Source organism: Danio rerio, chromosome 11 (assembly GCF_049306965.1).
Source record: "Danio rerio strain Tuebingen ecotype United States chromosome 11, GRCz12tu, whole genome shotgun sequence".
NCBI lineage: Eukaryota > Metazoa > Chordata > Actinopteri > Cypriniformes > Danionidae > Danio > Danio rerio.
In genome coordinates, this window is record NC_133186.1 from 44,301,236 (window position 1) to 44,318,816 (window position 17,581).

The following is a 17,581-nucleotide window of genomic DNA, read 5'->3' on the forward strand; positions in this document are numbered from 1 at the left end:
ATTATATTTAATTATAATTCAAACAATAGTAAATATTATATATATATATATATATATATATATATATATATATATATATATATATATATATATATATATATATATATATATATTCATATATATATATTCATATATATATATATACATACACACACACACACATATATGTATGTACGTATATGTATACATATATATGAATGTGTATATATATATTTATTTTTATATATATATATATATATATATATATATATATATATATATACATACATACATACATACACACACACACATATATGTATGTACGTATATGTATACATATATATGAATGTGTGTGTGTATATATATATGTGTGTGTGTGTGTCTATATGTACACACACACACATATATATTGTTTAGGCGGTGCAGTAGGTGGTGCTTTTGCCTCACAGCAAGAAGGTCGCTGGTTCAAGCCTCGGCTGGGTCAGTTGGCATTTCTGTGTGGAGTTTGCATGTTCTCCCTGCATTTGCGTGGGTTTTCTCCCTGTGCTCCGGTTTCCCCCCACAGTCCAAAGACATGCTAAATTGGCCGTCGTGTATGAGTGTGTATGGATGTTTCCCAGAGATGGGTTGCAGCTGGAAGGGCATCCGCTGCGTAAAACATATGCTGGATGAGTTGGTGGTTCATTCCGCTGTGGCGGCCCCAGATTAATAAAGAGACTAAGCTGAAAAGAAAATGAATGAATATATTGTTTATGGGGCGGCACGGTGGCTCAGTGGTTTGCACTGTCACCTCCCAGGTTCGAGTCCCAACTGGGTCCATAAAAATATTCATTCATTTTCTTGTCGGCTTGTTCCCTTTATTAATCCAGGGTCGCCACAGCGGAATGAAACGCCAGTAAAAATATTAAATAGTAAAAACATTGTAAAAATTAAGAGAAAAGTAAAAAATTAAATCTTGTGTATTACAAAATGATTTAATTTAAATAAAAATGTTCATTTTAATAGAAATAAATTGCTTATTATACACTGGATGTATTTATTATAACAATTTAAAATATTGAATTGAAGGTTTATTAAACATTGTTTTGTAAAGATACACTGTAAAACCCAACAGTCAACTTTATCAAATGAATTGAGTGTAATTAACTCGAAATTGACCGAAAGTTAATTCTACTCATTTGAAAAGAGTTTTGAACTCAGTGTTGAAGGTAATGAGTTAATGAAATACCTCATTACTTCAACTTAAATGGAGTAAGTTGACTGTACTCACAAATATTAGTTTAACTCAAATAGTTTGTAGCAATCGGTCTCCTCAACTGGTTTGAGTTGCCTTAACTTATTGGTTTTACAGTACTCAGTTGGTTTGAGTTATTGGGTTTCACTGTGCTTTAATTGCTTCATTTACTCAAATGGATTAAGTTCACAATACTCATTAGGATTAGTTTTCGGACTCAATCGGTTGCAATCGGTTTTCCTCAAATAGTTTGAGTTGCCTTAACTTTTTGAGTTTTACAGTGTATATGTATTACCTAATTAATTTAACATTTTTAAAACTTTGTTTCACTTAGTAAAAATGTTTTTAAAAATAGTCAAATTAAAAGAAAAGTCACAAAGCATGTGTATTATAAAGTTATTTAATTAACTTAAATTAATGTATTTAATATTTTTCCTTTTAATAGGTAAAACATGCTTATTAAAAATCGATATATTTATTATAATAAATCAAAAAGGTAATGTTATAATTCAAATATTTATTTAAAAAATTGTTACATACAAGTATATGTATTGTCATTAATTTTTTACAATTTTGTTTTACTTATTAATAATATAAAAAATAGCAAAAATAAAAGCATCTGCATTATAAAATATTTTAATTTATTTGATTTAATAATTTTTATTTTAATAGAAAAAAGTTCTTATAAACGTAATAGATATATTTATTGTGATAAATTAACAATTTTATCATATAATTCAAAGATTCATTAAACATTTTGTAAAATATATCTAACACACAATTCATTGGGAGGCGGCATGGTGGCTCAGTGGTTAGCACTGTCGCCTCACAGCAAGAAAGCAGCTGGTTCGAGTCCCAGCTGGCCCAGTTGGCATTTCTGTGGGGGTTTGCATGTTTTCCCCGTGTTGGTTTGGGTTTCCTCCGGGTGCTCCGGTTTCCCCTAAAGTCCAAACACATGCGCCATAGGGGAATTGATGAACTAAATTGGCCGTAGTGTATGAGTGTGTGTGCATAAGTATGGATGTTTTCTAGTACTGAGTTGCATCTGGATGGGCATCCACTGCATAAAAAAATATGCTGGAATAGTTGGGGGTTCATTTCGCTGTGAATGATTCAATTGAATACTTTTCATTTTAATAAAAAAGGTGTTCATTATAAGCTAGATATCTGTATTACTTATAAATCCAACATTAACATGTGAACAGTGTGTCATAAATCAGTTTTATAAATAAAGTAACCGTATGTCTGTTTGTCTGTACACACCGCATGTTTGTTGTGGAGTTCATGAGCACATCAGTCTGTACTTGTGGTCAGCCAGTGTGTCTGTGTATATGTGTTTGTTTATGGTGTGTGTGTGTGTGTGTGTGTGTGTACCTGAGCTCTGAGCAGCAGATGGTCTATTGAGAGAGGAATAATGAGGCTGTGGATCAGTGATCTCTCAATGGGCTGAAGTGTGGGAATGAGCAGATCAGCAGAGCTCTCACGCATTCCTCAGTCCTGCAGCTGGACACACACACACACACACACACACACATCAGGATTCCCTCCAAAACACATCTGACTCATCACTGACTCTCATCAGCCGAGTCTAATACAGATATAATGCTTTTATTAGCAGTCATTATCATCATTAGTGTATATATTTATACATGCTGAACCAGTGTTGGGTCAAATATGCACAAACCCCAATCTTTAGGTTAAAAAGTCTAATTTCAAATTTAATTTGTAAAATGAAAATATTCTGGGTTGTAGTTACCCAACTTTGGGTTAGTGTATAGTTTTACTGTTTTATACAATGATTTTCCAGAAGCAGTCATTCCCTCCAAAACACATCACTGACACTCATCGGCAGAGTCTACAGCAGATATCAAGCTTTTATTTACTCTTTTAGTCATGCTCAGTGACTAATCTTTCACATTTTTTGCAGTCATTATCATCATTAGTGTAAAAATTTTTTAGTGTAAAAACATTTTTTTTTATTTGTGTTGTTGTAATTGAGCGTTGGGTCAAACATGGACAAACCCAATGTTTTTAACTTTAATATTTAATATACTTTTAAAAAGTGTCATTTCAATTGAATTGAAAACAATTACCCAAAGTTGGGTTACTACAAAAGCAAGAAAGTTGCTGGTTCGAGCCTCGGCTGGGTCAGTTGGTGTTTCTGTGTGGAGTTTGCATGTTCTCCCTGCGTTTGCATGGCTTTCCTCCATGTGCTCCGGTTTCACCCACAGTCCAAAGACATGCAGTACAGGTTAATTGGGTAGACTAAATTGTCTGTTGTGTATGGATGTTTCCCTGAGATGGGTTGCAGCTGGAAGGGCATCCGTTGCGTAAAACATATGCTGGATAAGTTGGCGGTTCATTCCGCTGTGGCGACCCCAGATTAATAAAGGGACTAAGCCGACAAGAAAATGAATGAATTTATTGTTTATGGGGCGGCACGGTGGCTCAGTGGTTTGCACTGTCACCTCCCAGCAAGAAGGTCGCTGGTTCAAGTCCTGACTGGGTCAGTAAAAATATTAAATAGTATAAATATTGTAAAAATTAAAAGAAAAGTAAAAGCATTTGTATTTCAAAACCATTTAATTAAAAATGTTCATTTTAATAGAAAAAATTGCTTATTATACATTAGATGAATTTATTATAACAATTTAAAATATTGAATTGAAGGTTTATTAAAGATTGTTTTGTAAAGATACACTGTAAAACCCAACGGTCAACTTAATTAAATAAAATGATTGTAATTAACTTGTCGCCCGATTTGTAATACATTTTACAAGAAAATACTATTTTACAACTGCATAAAATGTTAACGTTTCTCATTTAATATTGTATTATGCTGTTTATAGAACATTTAATTTACTTTATTAATTTGTTTTTGAAGTTTGCTATAACTTTTAATTCTTTATTCTGTACTATAACTACACTGCACTACATATTTATATTATACAATAACTTTAAACTGCACACATAAATAAATATGTACATATTTTCTTACAAAAAAGTAATTAAAGACTAAAAATGAATAGTAAAAGTATAGTTTCCCATATGAACTGTTCATTGGTCTTCACACACACACACACACACACACACACACACACACACTCTCTGTCTGGAATGCATTGAGTGTCAGTGTGAATGATCTGTTCTCTCAGGAACGGCACACTTCTGTTGTCACGAGTCTCTCCCGCCCGCAGAGAGTTTGGGTAATAAATGAACAGACAGTGTGGGAAAGCAGGGCAGGATCCCGCTCACACACTCTGCTGTCAATAGAGGAGCCCCTCCCATGGCCCTCCATACACACATCAGAGGCTCCGTTGGGCTGGGGGACGCGTGTGTGTGTGTGTACAAGTGTGTGTGTGTGCGTGCATGTTCTCACATCACCTGCAGCCCTCGACAAAACATCTGCAACAGAAGACATGCACACAAAACAACAAGTGGACAAACCCAACCGTTGAGTTCAGAGTGTCATTTAAGTTTACCCAACAATTTTTAAAAAATGACCCAGTGTTTGGTCTGTCTATGTGACCCAAGTTTGGGTTATGATAGCTCAGGAGTTTTTAGTGTATATGTTTATACTGGAAAACAAATGTAAAAAAATATATAATATAATATCATATCCTATCATATCATATATCATATCATATATCATATCATATAATAAAATAAAATATAAGATAATATGATACAATATAATGTAAAGAATCTAAAATATATGATAGATTAAATATATTTATAATATTTATTATATTTTATTTGAGTAAACATTGGGTAAAGTATGAACAAATCAAGTTTGAAAGTGATTAAATTCCTTTAAAATTTTATTTTAGAAGATGTACCAAATGTTTTGTCTATGTTTGACCCAACTTTGGGTTATGGTAATCCAGGAGTATTTAGTGTGCATTTTTAAATACTGGAAAATAAATAAATGAATAAATAAATACATAAAAATGAATACATAAATACATGAATGAATCAATAAATAAACAAATGTGAAATAAAATTAATTAAATAAATATTTAATGTAATATAATACAAATACAAATATATTTTAAAAAAAGAATAAATAGTTTTGTTAAGTATTTATATAAAACAGTATGTTGAAAACAATTACATATTCTCATAAAAAACAAGCAATAATAATCTCTCTCTCTCTCTGTCTATATATATATATATATATATATATATATATATATATATATATATATATATATATATATATATATATATATATATATATATTAAAAAGTATAATATAAATATATGATATAAAAAATATAATATATAATACAATATAATATTATATTTAATATAATATATAATATGAAATTATATAATATAAAATAATATAATATAAAATAATTTATGAAATAATATAATTTAATGTATAATAAAATATAAAATAATATGATATAATATAAAATAACAATATAATATAGCACATTGTATTATAATATAATGCAATATAATATAATGAATAATATAATAAAAATAAAATATTACACATTTATTATTTTTTGTAGCACTTTAAGATTTTACTTAAAATATAAAGTGATTCATAAATCAAATGCATTACTATTATTAAATACCAATATAATGTACCAATATATATTCAATTGCACCTCATTATCATTTGTTTAATAAAATCAAATGAAAGCCGGCTGTGGTACAGTATCTGTCTCAGTGCGATAAGGTGTTTCACCATCATATCAGTGTCTTTTCCCTCCCCTGGGAAATGATCGTATGTCTACAGTCTCCATCTGTCCTTATCAGTGCACGCTGATGTTCCCAGGTAATAAAACACACCGCAACCTGCCTGTGTTGTGCCGTGTGTGTGTGTGTGTGTGGGAGCCTGAGGCCAGTTAACCATGAAATAATTGATGCCTCTTCCATTGTGTGGGACGCCTCATCCAGCGGCCTCAGAGTGTGGGAAAGCTAATCCTGACTGGGACTCATGGCTTTGTAATGCTAATGAGCTCCTATAAATAGAGCAGCGAGACCCTCATTCCCGACACAAACCCCTCGCTCTGCTCAGAGAAACAGCATCTCTCCTGAAGAAGCAATGGCTCCTGCGTATATGACTGAATACTCCAAGCTTTCCAACAAGGAGAAGCACAAAGTAAGTGTTTTTACTTCTGGAATACATCTGACGCTTCTCATTAGAGGATTATAATAATGTTTAGTGTTTTACTGTTGAATTAAATCATGCTGTTTGTCTTTATTACTTTCTATAATACTTTAATAATAGTGTTTTTACTATTAAAATAAGTCCAGTTGTTTCTTATCATTACTTAATAATAATAATTAATTATAATATTTAATTAATAATAATATTTAGTGTTATTACTTTCTAAATAAACCCCATTTACTCTCATTATTACCTCAAACGTTAGCCAAACGACACAGAAAACTAATCGAACATCTCTTCTTCTTTCTTCCTTCGCCAGTTGCGAAAGCCAGTGGTGGAAAAGATGCGCAGAGATCGCATCAACAACTGCATCGAGCAGCTCAAGTCCATGCTGGAGAAAGAGTTCCAGCAGCAGGATCCCAACGCCAAGCTGGAGAAAGCCGACATCCTGGAGATGACGGTGGTTTTCCTCAAGCAGCAGCTGCGGCCCAAGACTCCACAGAACGCTCAGATCGAGGGCTACTCGCAGTGCTGGAGGGAGACCATCAGCTTTCTGTCTGTGGGCTCCGAGGCTGTGGCTCAACGTCTCCAGCAAGAAGCTCAGAGATCAGCAGCTCCAGAGCTCACACACACGTCTGAAGCTCCCCATCAGCAGCACACACACATCAAGCAGGAGCCGCGGGCGCACGCTCCGCTCTGGAGACCCTGGTAGAGACGCTCGAACACTAGATGGTGGTTTACCGTCTCTTATGTAGGAGATTCTCCATTTACTATAGTACATCACTGATTCACATCGTGTGAAGAAATGAGAGATTCACCATGTGAACGCCTCGTCTTCTGCTGATGTTTAGATGTTATGATCAGAGGTTTATTAGTGTAGTTTTCCTCATGGATGGACATTAATATCAGACTCTGGTAGAGACGCTCGAACACTAGATGGTGCTTTATAGTCTCTTATCATGTAGGAGATTCTCCATTTACTCTAGTCATTTCTTTTGAAAGAGCACGTCACTTATTCTCATCGTGTGAAGAAATGAGAGATTCACCATGTGAACGCCTCGTCTTCTGCTGATGTTATGATATGATCAGAGGTTTATTATTGCAACACCTCTGTAGTTTTCCTCATGGATGGACATTATTTTCTAGACATTTCTTCATGATGAAGAGTCAATGTTGAACTCCTGTGGAGTTGTGGATTATATGTGATCATTTGTGCATTATCAATGCTTTATTGGTGTTTCTTTATATGAAAGATGTGAATTTTGACTTATTTATAATATATGATTGTATAATGTTATTGAAATAAACACATTTTGAACTGAAACACTTTCTGCTGTAGTTGATTTCTCATATTAAACTCCGCTTGCTTCATTAATAAACGTTTGAAATGCAAATTGTGCTTCTGTAATAAACTCACTGGTAAAATAATGTCCCTTTAGTTCATGTATTACTAACATGAACAAATTATGCACAACACATTCATTACAGTCTCTTTGTTTACATTAGTTATTGACAATACTGTAGTTCATAGTTCATGTTAACTCACAGTGCATTAACTAATGTTATCAAGCTCAACTTTGGACTTTAATAATGCATTAGTAAATGTTAAACTATGAATATTATTAATATTATTTGTGTGTTGTCATTATTAGTTCATGTTAGTTACTATAGGAACATTAAAGTGTGGCCAAGTTCAAGTTGCTTTATTGGCATGACATTCAGTGCAGTATTGCCAAAGCACTTCAAATATGTAATATATTAAAAGCATCAAAAAATAAATAAAAAAATAAATAATAATACAGTAGATAAGAAATAATGACAAAAAACAGAATACATTTGATAAATATAACAATAATAATAATAATACAATTTTTAAATTATTTAAATAAGATACATGAATTTACATGAACCATTTCTTGTGGTGTGTAAGGTGTATACATATTTTACAGCTAGTCTAGATGTCAATTCATCCTCTCCGATTACATGGTAAAGTTCTTCTGAGTCATTTAATTAAAAAAATGAATTCAACCAACTCACTTGAGATTTAAGGGGTACTTCAGATCAATATATCTGACTTAATTTTCCAATAATGCATACAGAGTGCATTCGTTCCACAAAGGTTTTCATAAAATACAAATTTATTACAAAATATGCATATATTGAACGCAAAATTATTCGCCCCCCTCTTTTTTTAAATATTTCCCAAATTATGTTTAACAGAGCAAGGAAATGTTCACAGTATGTCAGATAATATTTTATCTTCTGGAGAAAGTCTTATTTGTTTTATTTCGACTAGAATATAGAATTAATTTTTTAACACCATTTTAAGGACAAAATTATTAGCCCCTTTAAGTGATAATCTACAGAACAAACCATCATTATACAAAAACTTGCCTAATTAAGCTAACCTGCCTAGTTAATCTAACTAACCTAGTTAAGCACTTTAAACTGTATAAAAGTGTCTTAAAAAAATATCTAGTCAAATATCATTTACTGTCATCATGACAAAGATAAAATAAATCAGTTATTAGAGATGAGTTATTAAAACTATTATGAGTAGAAATGTGTTAAAAAAATCTGCTCTCTGTTAAACAGAAAACTGTAAAAAAAAAATAAACTTGGCTAAATATTCTGACTTCAACTGTATATATATATATATATATATATATATATATATATATATATATATATACACACACACACACACACACACACACACACACATATATATATATATATATATATATATATATATATATATATATATAAATTAATACTTGGATTAAAATATATTCAGTCAAATATAGACATTATATATATATATATATATATATATATATATATATATATATATATATATAGATATATAGATATATAGATATGTATGTATATATATATATGCAAACATATATTATAAATATAAACTTTTATTTTGGATGCAAAAGTTATAATAAGCTGAAAAATATCTAGTGCGTCCATATATTGGTTTTTCAAGAATTTGCAATAGTTATGAAGCCTCGGGAATTTAGAAATGTCTCACTGTATGTACAAATATCTGTAAATTAGCAGTTTTCTGTCTTTCATGTTTTTATTTTCACTTCTTTATTTCTGCTTTTGAATTGCATTAATGGATCTTGCTCTTTCCTCTTACAACTTTTAACCGTGAAAAGTTTGAAAAAGTGAATTTCATGAGCAAGTGTAATAGTTTGCAGTGATATTGTCTTGTCTGCGTTGGTGTTGTATACGCTACAAAAACCTTGTCATAAACAGCCAGTAGATTTTCTGTTACTCTGCAGACTTATTTCTCTATATTATTCATTCATTCATTTTCTTGTCGGCTTAGTCCCTTTATTAATCTGGGGTCGCCACAGCGGAATGAACCGCCAACTTTTCCAGCAAGTTTTTACACAGCGGATGCCCTTCCAGCCGCAACCCATCCCTGGGAAATCCCTATATTAGTTGTTATTATATTATTTCAAGCAACTAAAATGTCAACAAAAGTCACTTTGTTAAACTGTAGAGTTGAATTTTCAACATCAGAAGTCGACAGAGCAGAAATCAACATCCCATAATGCAATTCACAACCATAAATGAACAGAAAACATGTGAATTACAAAATACGGAAACTGTTCATTAACATACAGTGTATATTTCGAGTATATGTATACAGCCTATTCTTATATTAACCTGTAATATGTGTTGTGTTACATTGTCATATACCAGAAGAAAACTTTAAAGGAATGCCTGTATCTGAAGAGTGCATTGGCAAAAAGCTGTTTCCCCAATGCATTCTTCATTTGTTCCATGCATGCCTGAATAGGTCAGCAATTCGAAACTCTTTCCTACGGCCCTTAAAGCTTTTGGACAATGCTGAACAGGAGCTGATTGAGCGTGTATCAGCCGTTGAGTGTGTGAGAAAGAGCGCAGGGGCTCGGTGCTGTTGTTTGAGGCTCTGAAAGGCCTGATAAAAGCCTCAGTGTGCCGTCCGTCGGCTCTGGTTTCATCAAACAGCTGTCATCATGTGCGTGTGGGTCCTGCTTCTCCCAGCATTTCCCACACCCGTGCCTCTGGCTCTCGTTTCAGATCCCACATTAAGGAAGTGTGCCGTGCTAAATCATCCATTAGCTCACGGTGGTGTGAATCCTGACCCTTCCCTTTCTATTGCCCCTAATTCAGAGCTGAGCCCCCTGGGAAACAAAGACATTCACTTGTTGCTTGAGTCTACTTGTTGCAAACTTGATGCGTTGTTAGGGATTGTGGGAGTTTTTTTTAGGAGTTGTACATACTTTAGAGACTTTGGGCCCTATCATACACCTAGTGCAATAAGGCGCAAGATGTGTTTGGCGTGATTTGTTCCTATTTTTTGACTAGCCAACGTAATCTCACGGCAATTCGTAACTTTTTGAGTTAGTGGCTAATTCATATGAATTCGTACGAACTGGCTAATTATAATAAAATATGTACGTTTTCTTGTGAGATCATTCTGAACCAGCACAAGCCAAATTTCATGTTTTGTGGCAGGTTGTTTAAAGGGTCACAAATTTGAAACAAATTTTTGAAGCTGCATCATGCCGATTTGCATGCACGACCTTGCTAGATCCTACTATTTTTTATTTTTATGTTGTATTTAACATTTTAGTTGTATTTAATTTGTTTGATTATTTTGTTAATTATTTTGTTTAACATTTTAGTTGAGGTATTTTGTTGTGTAGTCTAGGAATTCCCATTAGTTTTATTTTTATAGTTGTTATTTTGGTTGAAGTTTCAGTAATTTTGTTGCATCATGTGTTATTTTTTGTTTAATTATTTGTTATATATATATATATATATATATATATATATATATATATATATATATATATATATATATATATATATATATATACACACACAAATGTCTTTTTGAATGTTTTTTTCTTGTTTAAATATTTCCCAAATGATGTTCAACAGAGCAAGGAAATTTTCACAGTATGTCTGATAATATTTTTTCTTCTGGAGAAAGTCTTATTTGTTTTATTTTGGCTAGAATAAAAGCGGCTATTAATTTTTTAAACACCATTTTATGGACAAAATTATTAGCCCCTTTAAGCTATATATTTTTCAATAGTCTACAGAACAAACCATCGTTATACAATGACTTGCCTAATTACCCTAACCTGCCAAGTTCACCTAATTAACCTAGTTAAGCCTTTAAATGTCACTTTAAGCTGTATAGAAGTGTCTTAAAATATCTAGTCAAATATTATTTACTCTCATCATGATAAAGATAAAATAAATCAGTAATTAGAGATGAGTTATTAAAACTATTATGTTTAGAAATGAGCTGACGAAAAACTTCTCTCTGTTAAACAGAGGGGTGGGGGGTGGGGGATGAACAGGGGGCTAATAATTCTGACTTCAACTGTATATACATGGCTTGACATCAACTTTTTTGATCACCAGCCACTGTGGCTAGTAGTTTTCCAACATTACAAGCCACTCGTCATTTTCACTAGCCACACTTTTATTGTTACGAAAGTATATTTTATACATATAAATATGTATTTTGACATGCTAAAATTACTTGATTTAGATTTTGCGTTATCTCCACATGCCTCCTCATTCATAATCATAAGCAAATGGCTCATGGTTTCATAGTGCTAGAATTTTTTAGAATGATTTACCAAACATAAACAATTAATTATTTCTTAGCCATAAAATTTGTCAAAACAAGCAAAATATAGCTGTATACTATACTTTTTATTTAACAAAACATATGCACGTTAATCTGTCCTGGCATCGTTTTTGTTTACATCCCTCAAAATAATCTATATATGTATGTATTTTTATTTTATTTTAGGTCATTGAGACTAAAGAATATTTCTTTTATTATTAGTTTTTCAACAAGTCTGTGTTGTTTATGTTTTATCTATTTTATTGAACTACTAAAGTACGATCTTAAACAAGTCTAGTAGTATTTATCTAATAAAACATTACACATCAAATTATCAACATCATAAATCCATACACCATTCAATCCTACATTCACACGCAAAACTATTATCTGACTTTGATCAGAGCAGAAGCAAGTCCTGAGATTTGAGGATGAATATTTAATGAAGCATTTAAAGTGCTGACACACTTTTAACACCGCGTGCATGCGCTAAAGCTGATCTGCATTTTACGGTCAGATCGAGATGTCAGGCTGTGTGTAGTTACAGCAATGAAAGCCTTTGGTGTGTGAGGGTGTGAGGCCTGTAATTAGAGCATTAGATCTGCTTTCAGGAGCCGCGGGTCAAGCTGCTGATGTTATCAAGTGTTACCGACAGCTCTGATTGGCTGAGAGTGTGGGAAAGCATCAGACGCTTCAGACCCATGAACACAATAGACTGTAACTGAAACGTGCTGTGTGTGTGTTTGTGTGTGTGTGTCATCAGCCTGAGCTAAAATCACATGAGCAGAACACATGCGGACAATATTTGATCGATGCACAGAATTGCAGAGAGTCAAAATATTTACAGCTGATGTTTAACAGAGCAAGGAATTCTTCACAGTAGTTACTATAGTATTTTTTCTTCTGGAGAAAGTCCAGAAAGTTTTTTCGGCTAGAATGTGTCATAATTCGACTTCTTATCAATTAGAAATGATCAGACTGGAGGTTTTGAATATCAGAAAATAGACTTTATTTTTCATAATAAAGCCGAGAAAGAGTAGAGCAGACCCCAGAGCATTCTGAAGTCTCTCCTGGACACTTCATTTCTTTGGTTCTCTCTTCATCTGCTCCTTCTAAAGTCTCTGTGTTTTTACAATATTTATACAGGTTATTTTGACACACCCCTAGGTGTCTCATTTTAACTTTTAACCATTTTAGGATAGGTTTTTACTCTAGGTGGCCCTGTTATTCTTGGCTCTCAGCCCACTAGCTCATGTCAACAGAGATGTTACAGGTCTGTGTCAGCAACTGTTTTGACACCAAAGTTCTCTCTCCATAGATGCAACTTATGCAAAAGGACTAAGTTTTTACATACATTGTCATGATAGGATAATAATTTGATAATATGTTACTCATTCTAACTTCTGACACATATAGCTTCATACAAGTATTTAACATATATAATCAGTGCTTTACATATTCAGTTATTCTACACAATCAGTCACTCAGCCTTCTCCTAGTGTTGCTCCCGTGTAGGCGTACTCATCTTACATAGACATATCGCTGTATTTTTAACACAGGCTGGCATTTTTGCTGCATACATTTTGAGAAGAGAAAATTAACTGCTTTACACTTAGAAAAAACTTCATACAGAGAGAATAAAATCTTCTTCAAATGAAAGTAGTTTTTCATTTTAAAGAATTATTAAACGTCATTGTTAACCTACTCAACATTATATTTTTATCGATTGTCTACAGAACAAACCACTATATTATGTAGGGCTGCCCCCAAATAGTCGACTAAACTTTAGTCGATATGAAGAGGGCTTGGTCGAATACATTTTCATTAGTCGGTTAGTTGCAAAAAAAAAAAAAATCACGTGAAATTACGCAATCAAGGGCTGCGCAGTCAGTGTATGACATCAGCAACGAGAGATCAACGCCTAACGCCTAAACGCCTCCACTGTATCCCTTCCACATCCACTCCATCAGAGCGCATCTTTTCAAAGGCCGGCTTCATTGTGAACACGTCGAGAAGCTCCCTTCTTCCCAGCAATGTGGACAAGCTGGTGTTCCTCTCACATAATATGAAAAAAATAAAATCGAATTAAAAGCTTAGATAAGAATGCTTAATTTCCTTTTTGTAGTGTTTCTGTTTGCTATCCGTTAGGCTATATATATATATATATATATATATATATATATAAAAAACGGGTATTTTATTTTTATATCGGGTAGGCTATACAAATAAATAAATACATATTATTTTTATTTTTTCGTTTTTATATAATGCAGAAGTTGTTTTTTATTCTATTAGAAAAATTAGTCTGATGTTTTTAATTTGTTGTTTCAGGTCAAGACTCATTCGTCGTCTTAAAGGCAGTTTGTGGCTTTGCTCTAATATTTTTGATTTGTATTAGTGTTCTTTAAATTATTTGTTCCACATTTTGTCGTAATTATAGTTGTTCTAAACAATTCAATCATAATTAGGCTGTTAATTTGTTTGCTGCCTTCTTTTTTTATTCTAAGTTTTGGCGTTGTGCGATGTGCATTTATTAAGTTGTTCATTTTTGTTAATTTTCCTTTTGAACAACATAAAAATTATATAAATTTAAATTTTCCACTGTATTTTATACCAAACTGCGTTTTTGCTACAGTATTTATTTTTTTATTTATTTATTTTTTTGCCTAGTTTTGTACTAGGCCTAAGTTGCTAATAAGTTTATTTGATTTATTTTAAAGAACGAATTTTAGTTTATTTTATTAAAAACTTTTTTTTTGTTTGTTTGTTTGTTTGACATGTAAATGTTACAGTTTGTATTTTTGATAATAAATTATTAAAATGCAAAGGCAGTCTGATTGCTGTTTTTATGTCATAATTAGCCTATAACGTTCTGGTCACTGATTTTTGTGTGTAAGCACTGTATTTAAACGCTTTACTATTCCGTTTTAATCGCTTAATTTTTGTTTTGAATGCGCTAATATCATGCTTTAGCATTTTCTTTCACGTGGAAGTGTTAAACTTCAACTTGAACTATATTCCTAGTATATACGCAAGTTATTATATTAATTTCATAAATGAACGATTATTTGATTAATCGCTAAAATGCAGGAATGTTAGTCGACTAGGAATATCTTTAGTCGGGGGCAGCCCTAATATTATGTTATACATTGACTTATTTAAACTCAGTTTTTAGAAATTAGTTATTAAAACTATTATGTTTAAAAATTGGGTAAAATTGTGGAAAACATATAGAGGAGGCTAATACTTTAGAAGGGCTAATACTTTTGACTTCAGCTGTATAACACAATAGGCTAATGCAATTTCAAATTAATGCATCATTTTAAAAATAAATCACACTTTCTAATCTAAACATGCGAAAGTGAAGGTCAAAACTGGCTGTCAAACTCAATATTTTAATGACAGATTCACAGAAATGTCCGAAAAACCTTTTCGTATGATAAAGGGCATACAATATTGTTGAATCAATTTTAAAAACTACATTTTTTAAAATTAAATATGCACTTTGTATGATCAGTTAGTCATGACAACTTATATTGCATCTTATTAAACTAAGTTAATCATGTTCTAACTTAATTGTATATGTTATGGAAGCTGTTTTAAGTCAGTTTAACATAATATAAATGTAATGAACTCATAAGGTTATGTAGATTCTGCTTAAAAGTGTAAGGCAACCTGTAATTTTTTACAGTGTGCTAATGTCATGTCGATGTTCAAACTTACTTAATAAAACAAGCCCCTGTTGTGAATAATTCAATAACTCATCAAACTGTTAATAAAAGGTAAACTCATTATCCTATATATAAGATTATTATTTTTTTAGGTCTGTAGTTTTTGGTTTCATCAAGCTTTTTGTATTTAATATAATAATTGTAAATTATTTTAAATACATTAAATACATTAAATTATTTTAGATGGATTAAAGTATTTATAATTATAATTAAATAAAAATATTAAAGTAATTAAACATTAAAATGAATTTGAATAGTACAACGACAGGAATCAGCCCAAGGCACTCGAAAAGTGTGGAAAATTTGCAAGTGTATGTTTGTGTATGGTTATATGTCACCTTCTATCTATGCCGAATTAATGATGATAGTTGACTTTGTTAAATTATTTAAGTGTTGTTTGAGATGTTTAAAAGTCATGTGACCGCAGTACTCAAAAGAGACTGTAGACGCACCTGATCACTGTTATGCTGATGAAGGCAGATTCTTGCCGAAACGTGTGGGTTTTTAAAGATTTAGCCATGTGAATGAAGGCTTTTTAAATTTTCTACATTTTTCGAGTGCCTTGGGCTGATTCCTGTTGTTGTTTTGATGAATCCCTTACCCAAAGCGCAACGACCAATTATTTGAGTTACCCCATGAGCGCTTTGTGTTTGTTTTTCTGAATTTAAATAGTACCTTTAGCAATATTTTTGTTTTCGCTTTAGTTTGCAGCAATAACAATAATCTTGATAATTGCATATAAAATATAATATTGGCTAACACATTTTATATATTTGACTCAACTTAAAATTTTAAGGCAACACAATTACCCAATTACTGCGCTTGACTCGATTTAAGCAGAGTAAACAAAAAAATTTCCTGAGTTTGTTGCCTTTAAATTTTAAGTCAACTTTTAAAAAAATTAACGTAATTAATCACACTTTTTTTCCCAGAGATGGGTTGCGGCTAGAAGGGCATCCGCTGCGTAAAAACTTGCTGGATAAGTTGGTGGTTCATTCCGCTGTGGCGACCCCGGATTAATAAAGGGACTAAGCCGACAAGAAAATGAATGAATAATTACACTTTTTAAAATTAATTATGATTAATCCAAAACGCCGTATTTATTACAGAAATAAAAACACAGGCATTTAAGTTCCATTTGAATATCAAAACCATCAATTTTATCCAAATTTATTGTCACGTTAAACACACGCAGGGCCAGAGCAAGCTGAACTGGTGCTCTAGGCAAAGGGCAATCACACCGCCCTCAACCCGAAAGTGACTGGTTCGCCGATGAAAGTTTGGACCGGGGGGTTCGTTCACTATTCTGCTGCCCAAGGCAGCCGCCAAGGTCACCTCTATGCACGCACCATCCCTGAACACACGTCGGCCACAACAGGAAATTACAAACACTGCTACTGCGTTATTTGCGTTATTTTATTTATAAGCGTTAAATATTTCAAATGAATCACATGCGTTATCGCGCTAATTTTGACAGTCCTATATATATATATATATATATATATATATATATATATATATATATATATATATATATATATATATATATAATAAATAAGTATATATATATATATATATATAATGTATTTATTTATTTATTATATACTTATATATATATATATATATATATATATATATATATATATATATGGTCCCACTTTATATTAAGTGGCCTTAACTAATATGTACTTACATAGGAATTAATAGTTTGCTGCAATGTACTTATTATGTAAATACATGTATTTACGGTGTACTTATGCTTGATTAAATACATGTATGTAATTACATCTGTAATTAACTTTTGAAATTACATTTGTAAATACACTGTTGACCATCCCTTACACCTTAACCCACCC

General features: G+C 32.1%; 2 protein-coding genes across 2 annotated transcripts in view; one reads left to right on the forward strand and one right to left on the reverse strand.

The window, feature by feature from the left end:
- flnba (filamin B a) overlaps positions 1–17,581 on the reverse strand; it is a 750,037-nt gene that overhangs the window by 428,259 nt on the left and 304,197 nt on the right. The window lies entirely within an intron of this gene.
- On the forward strand, positions 6,222–7,662 carry her15.1 (hairy and enhancer of split-related 15, tandem duplicate 1). Its single transcript, NM_001366790.1, has 2 exons — positions 6,222–6,332; positions 6,661–7,662. The coding sequence occupies exons 1-2, from the start codon at positions 6,276–6,278 to the stop codon at positions 7,051–7,053; spliced, it is 450 nt and encodes a 149-aa protein (NP_001353719.1). The 5' UTR covers positions 6,222–6,275; the 3' UTR covers positions 7,054–7,662.

Coding starts and splice junctions, on each gene's coding strand:
- her15.1 (NM_001366790.1), top strand. CDS start 6,276: ATGGCTCCTGCGTATATGACTGAATACTCCAAGCTTTCCAACAAGGAG. Junction 6,333..6,660: donor CCAACAAGGAGAAGCACAAA/GTAAGTGTTTTT, acceptor TTCCTTCGCCAG/TTGCGAAAGCCAGTGGTGGA.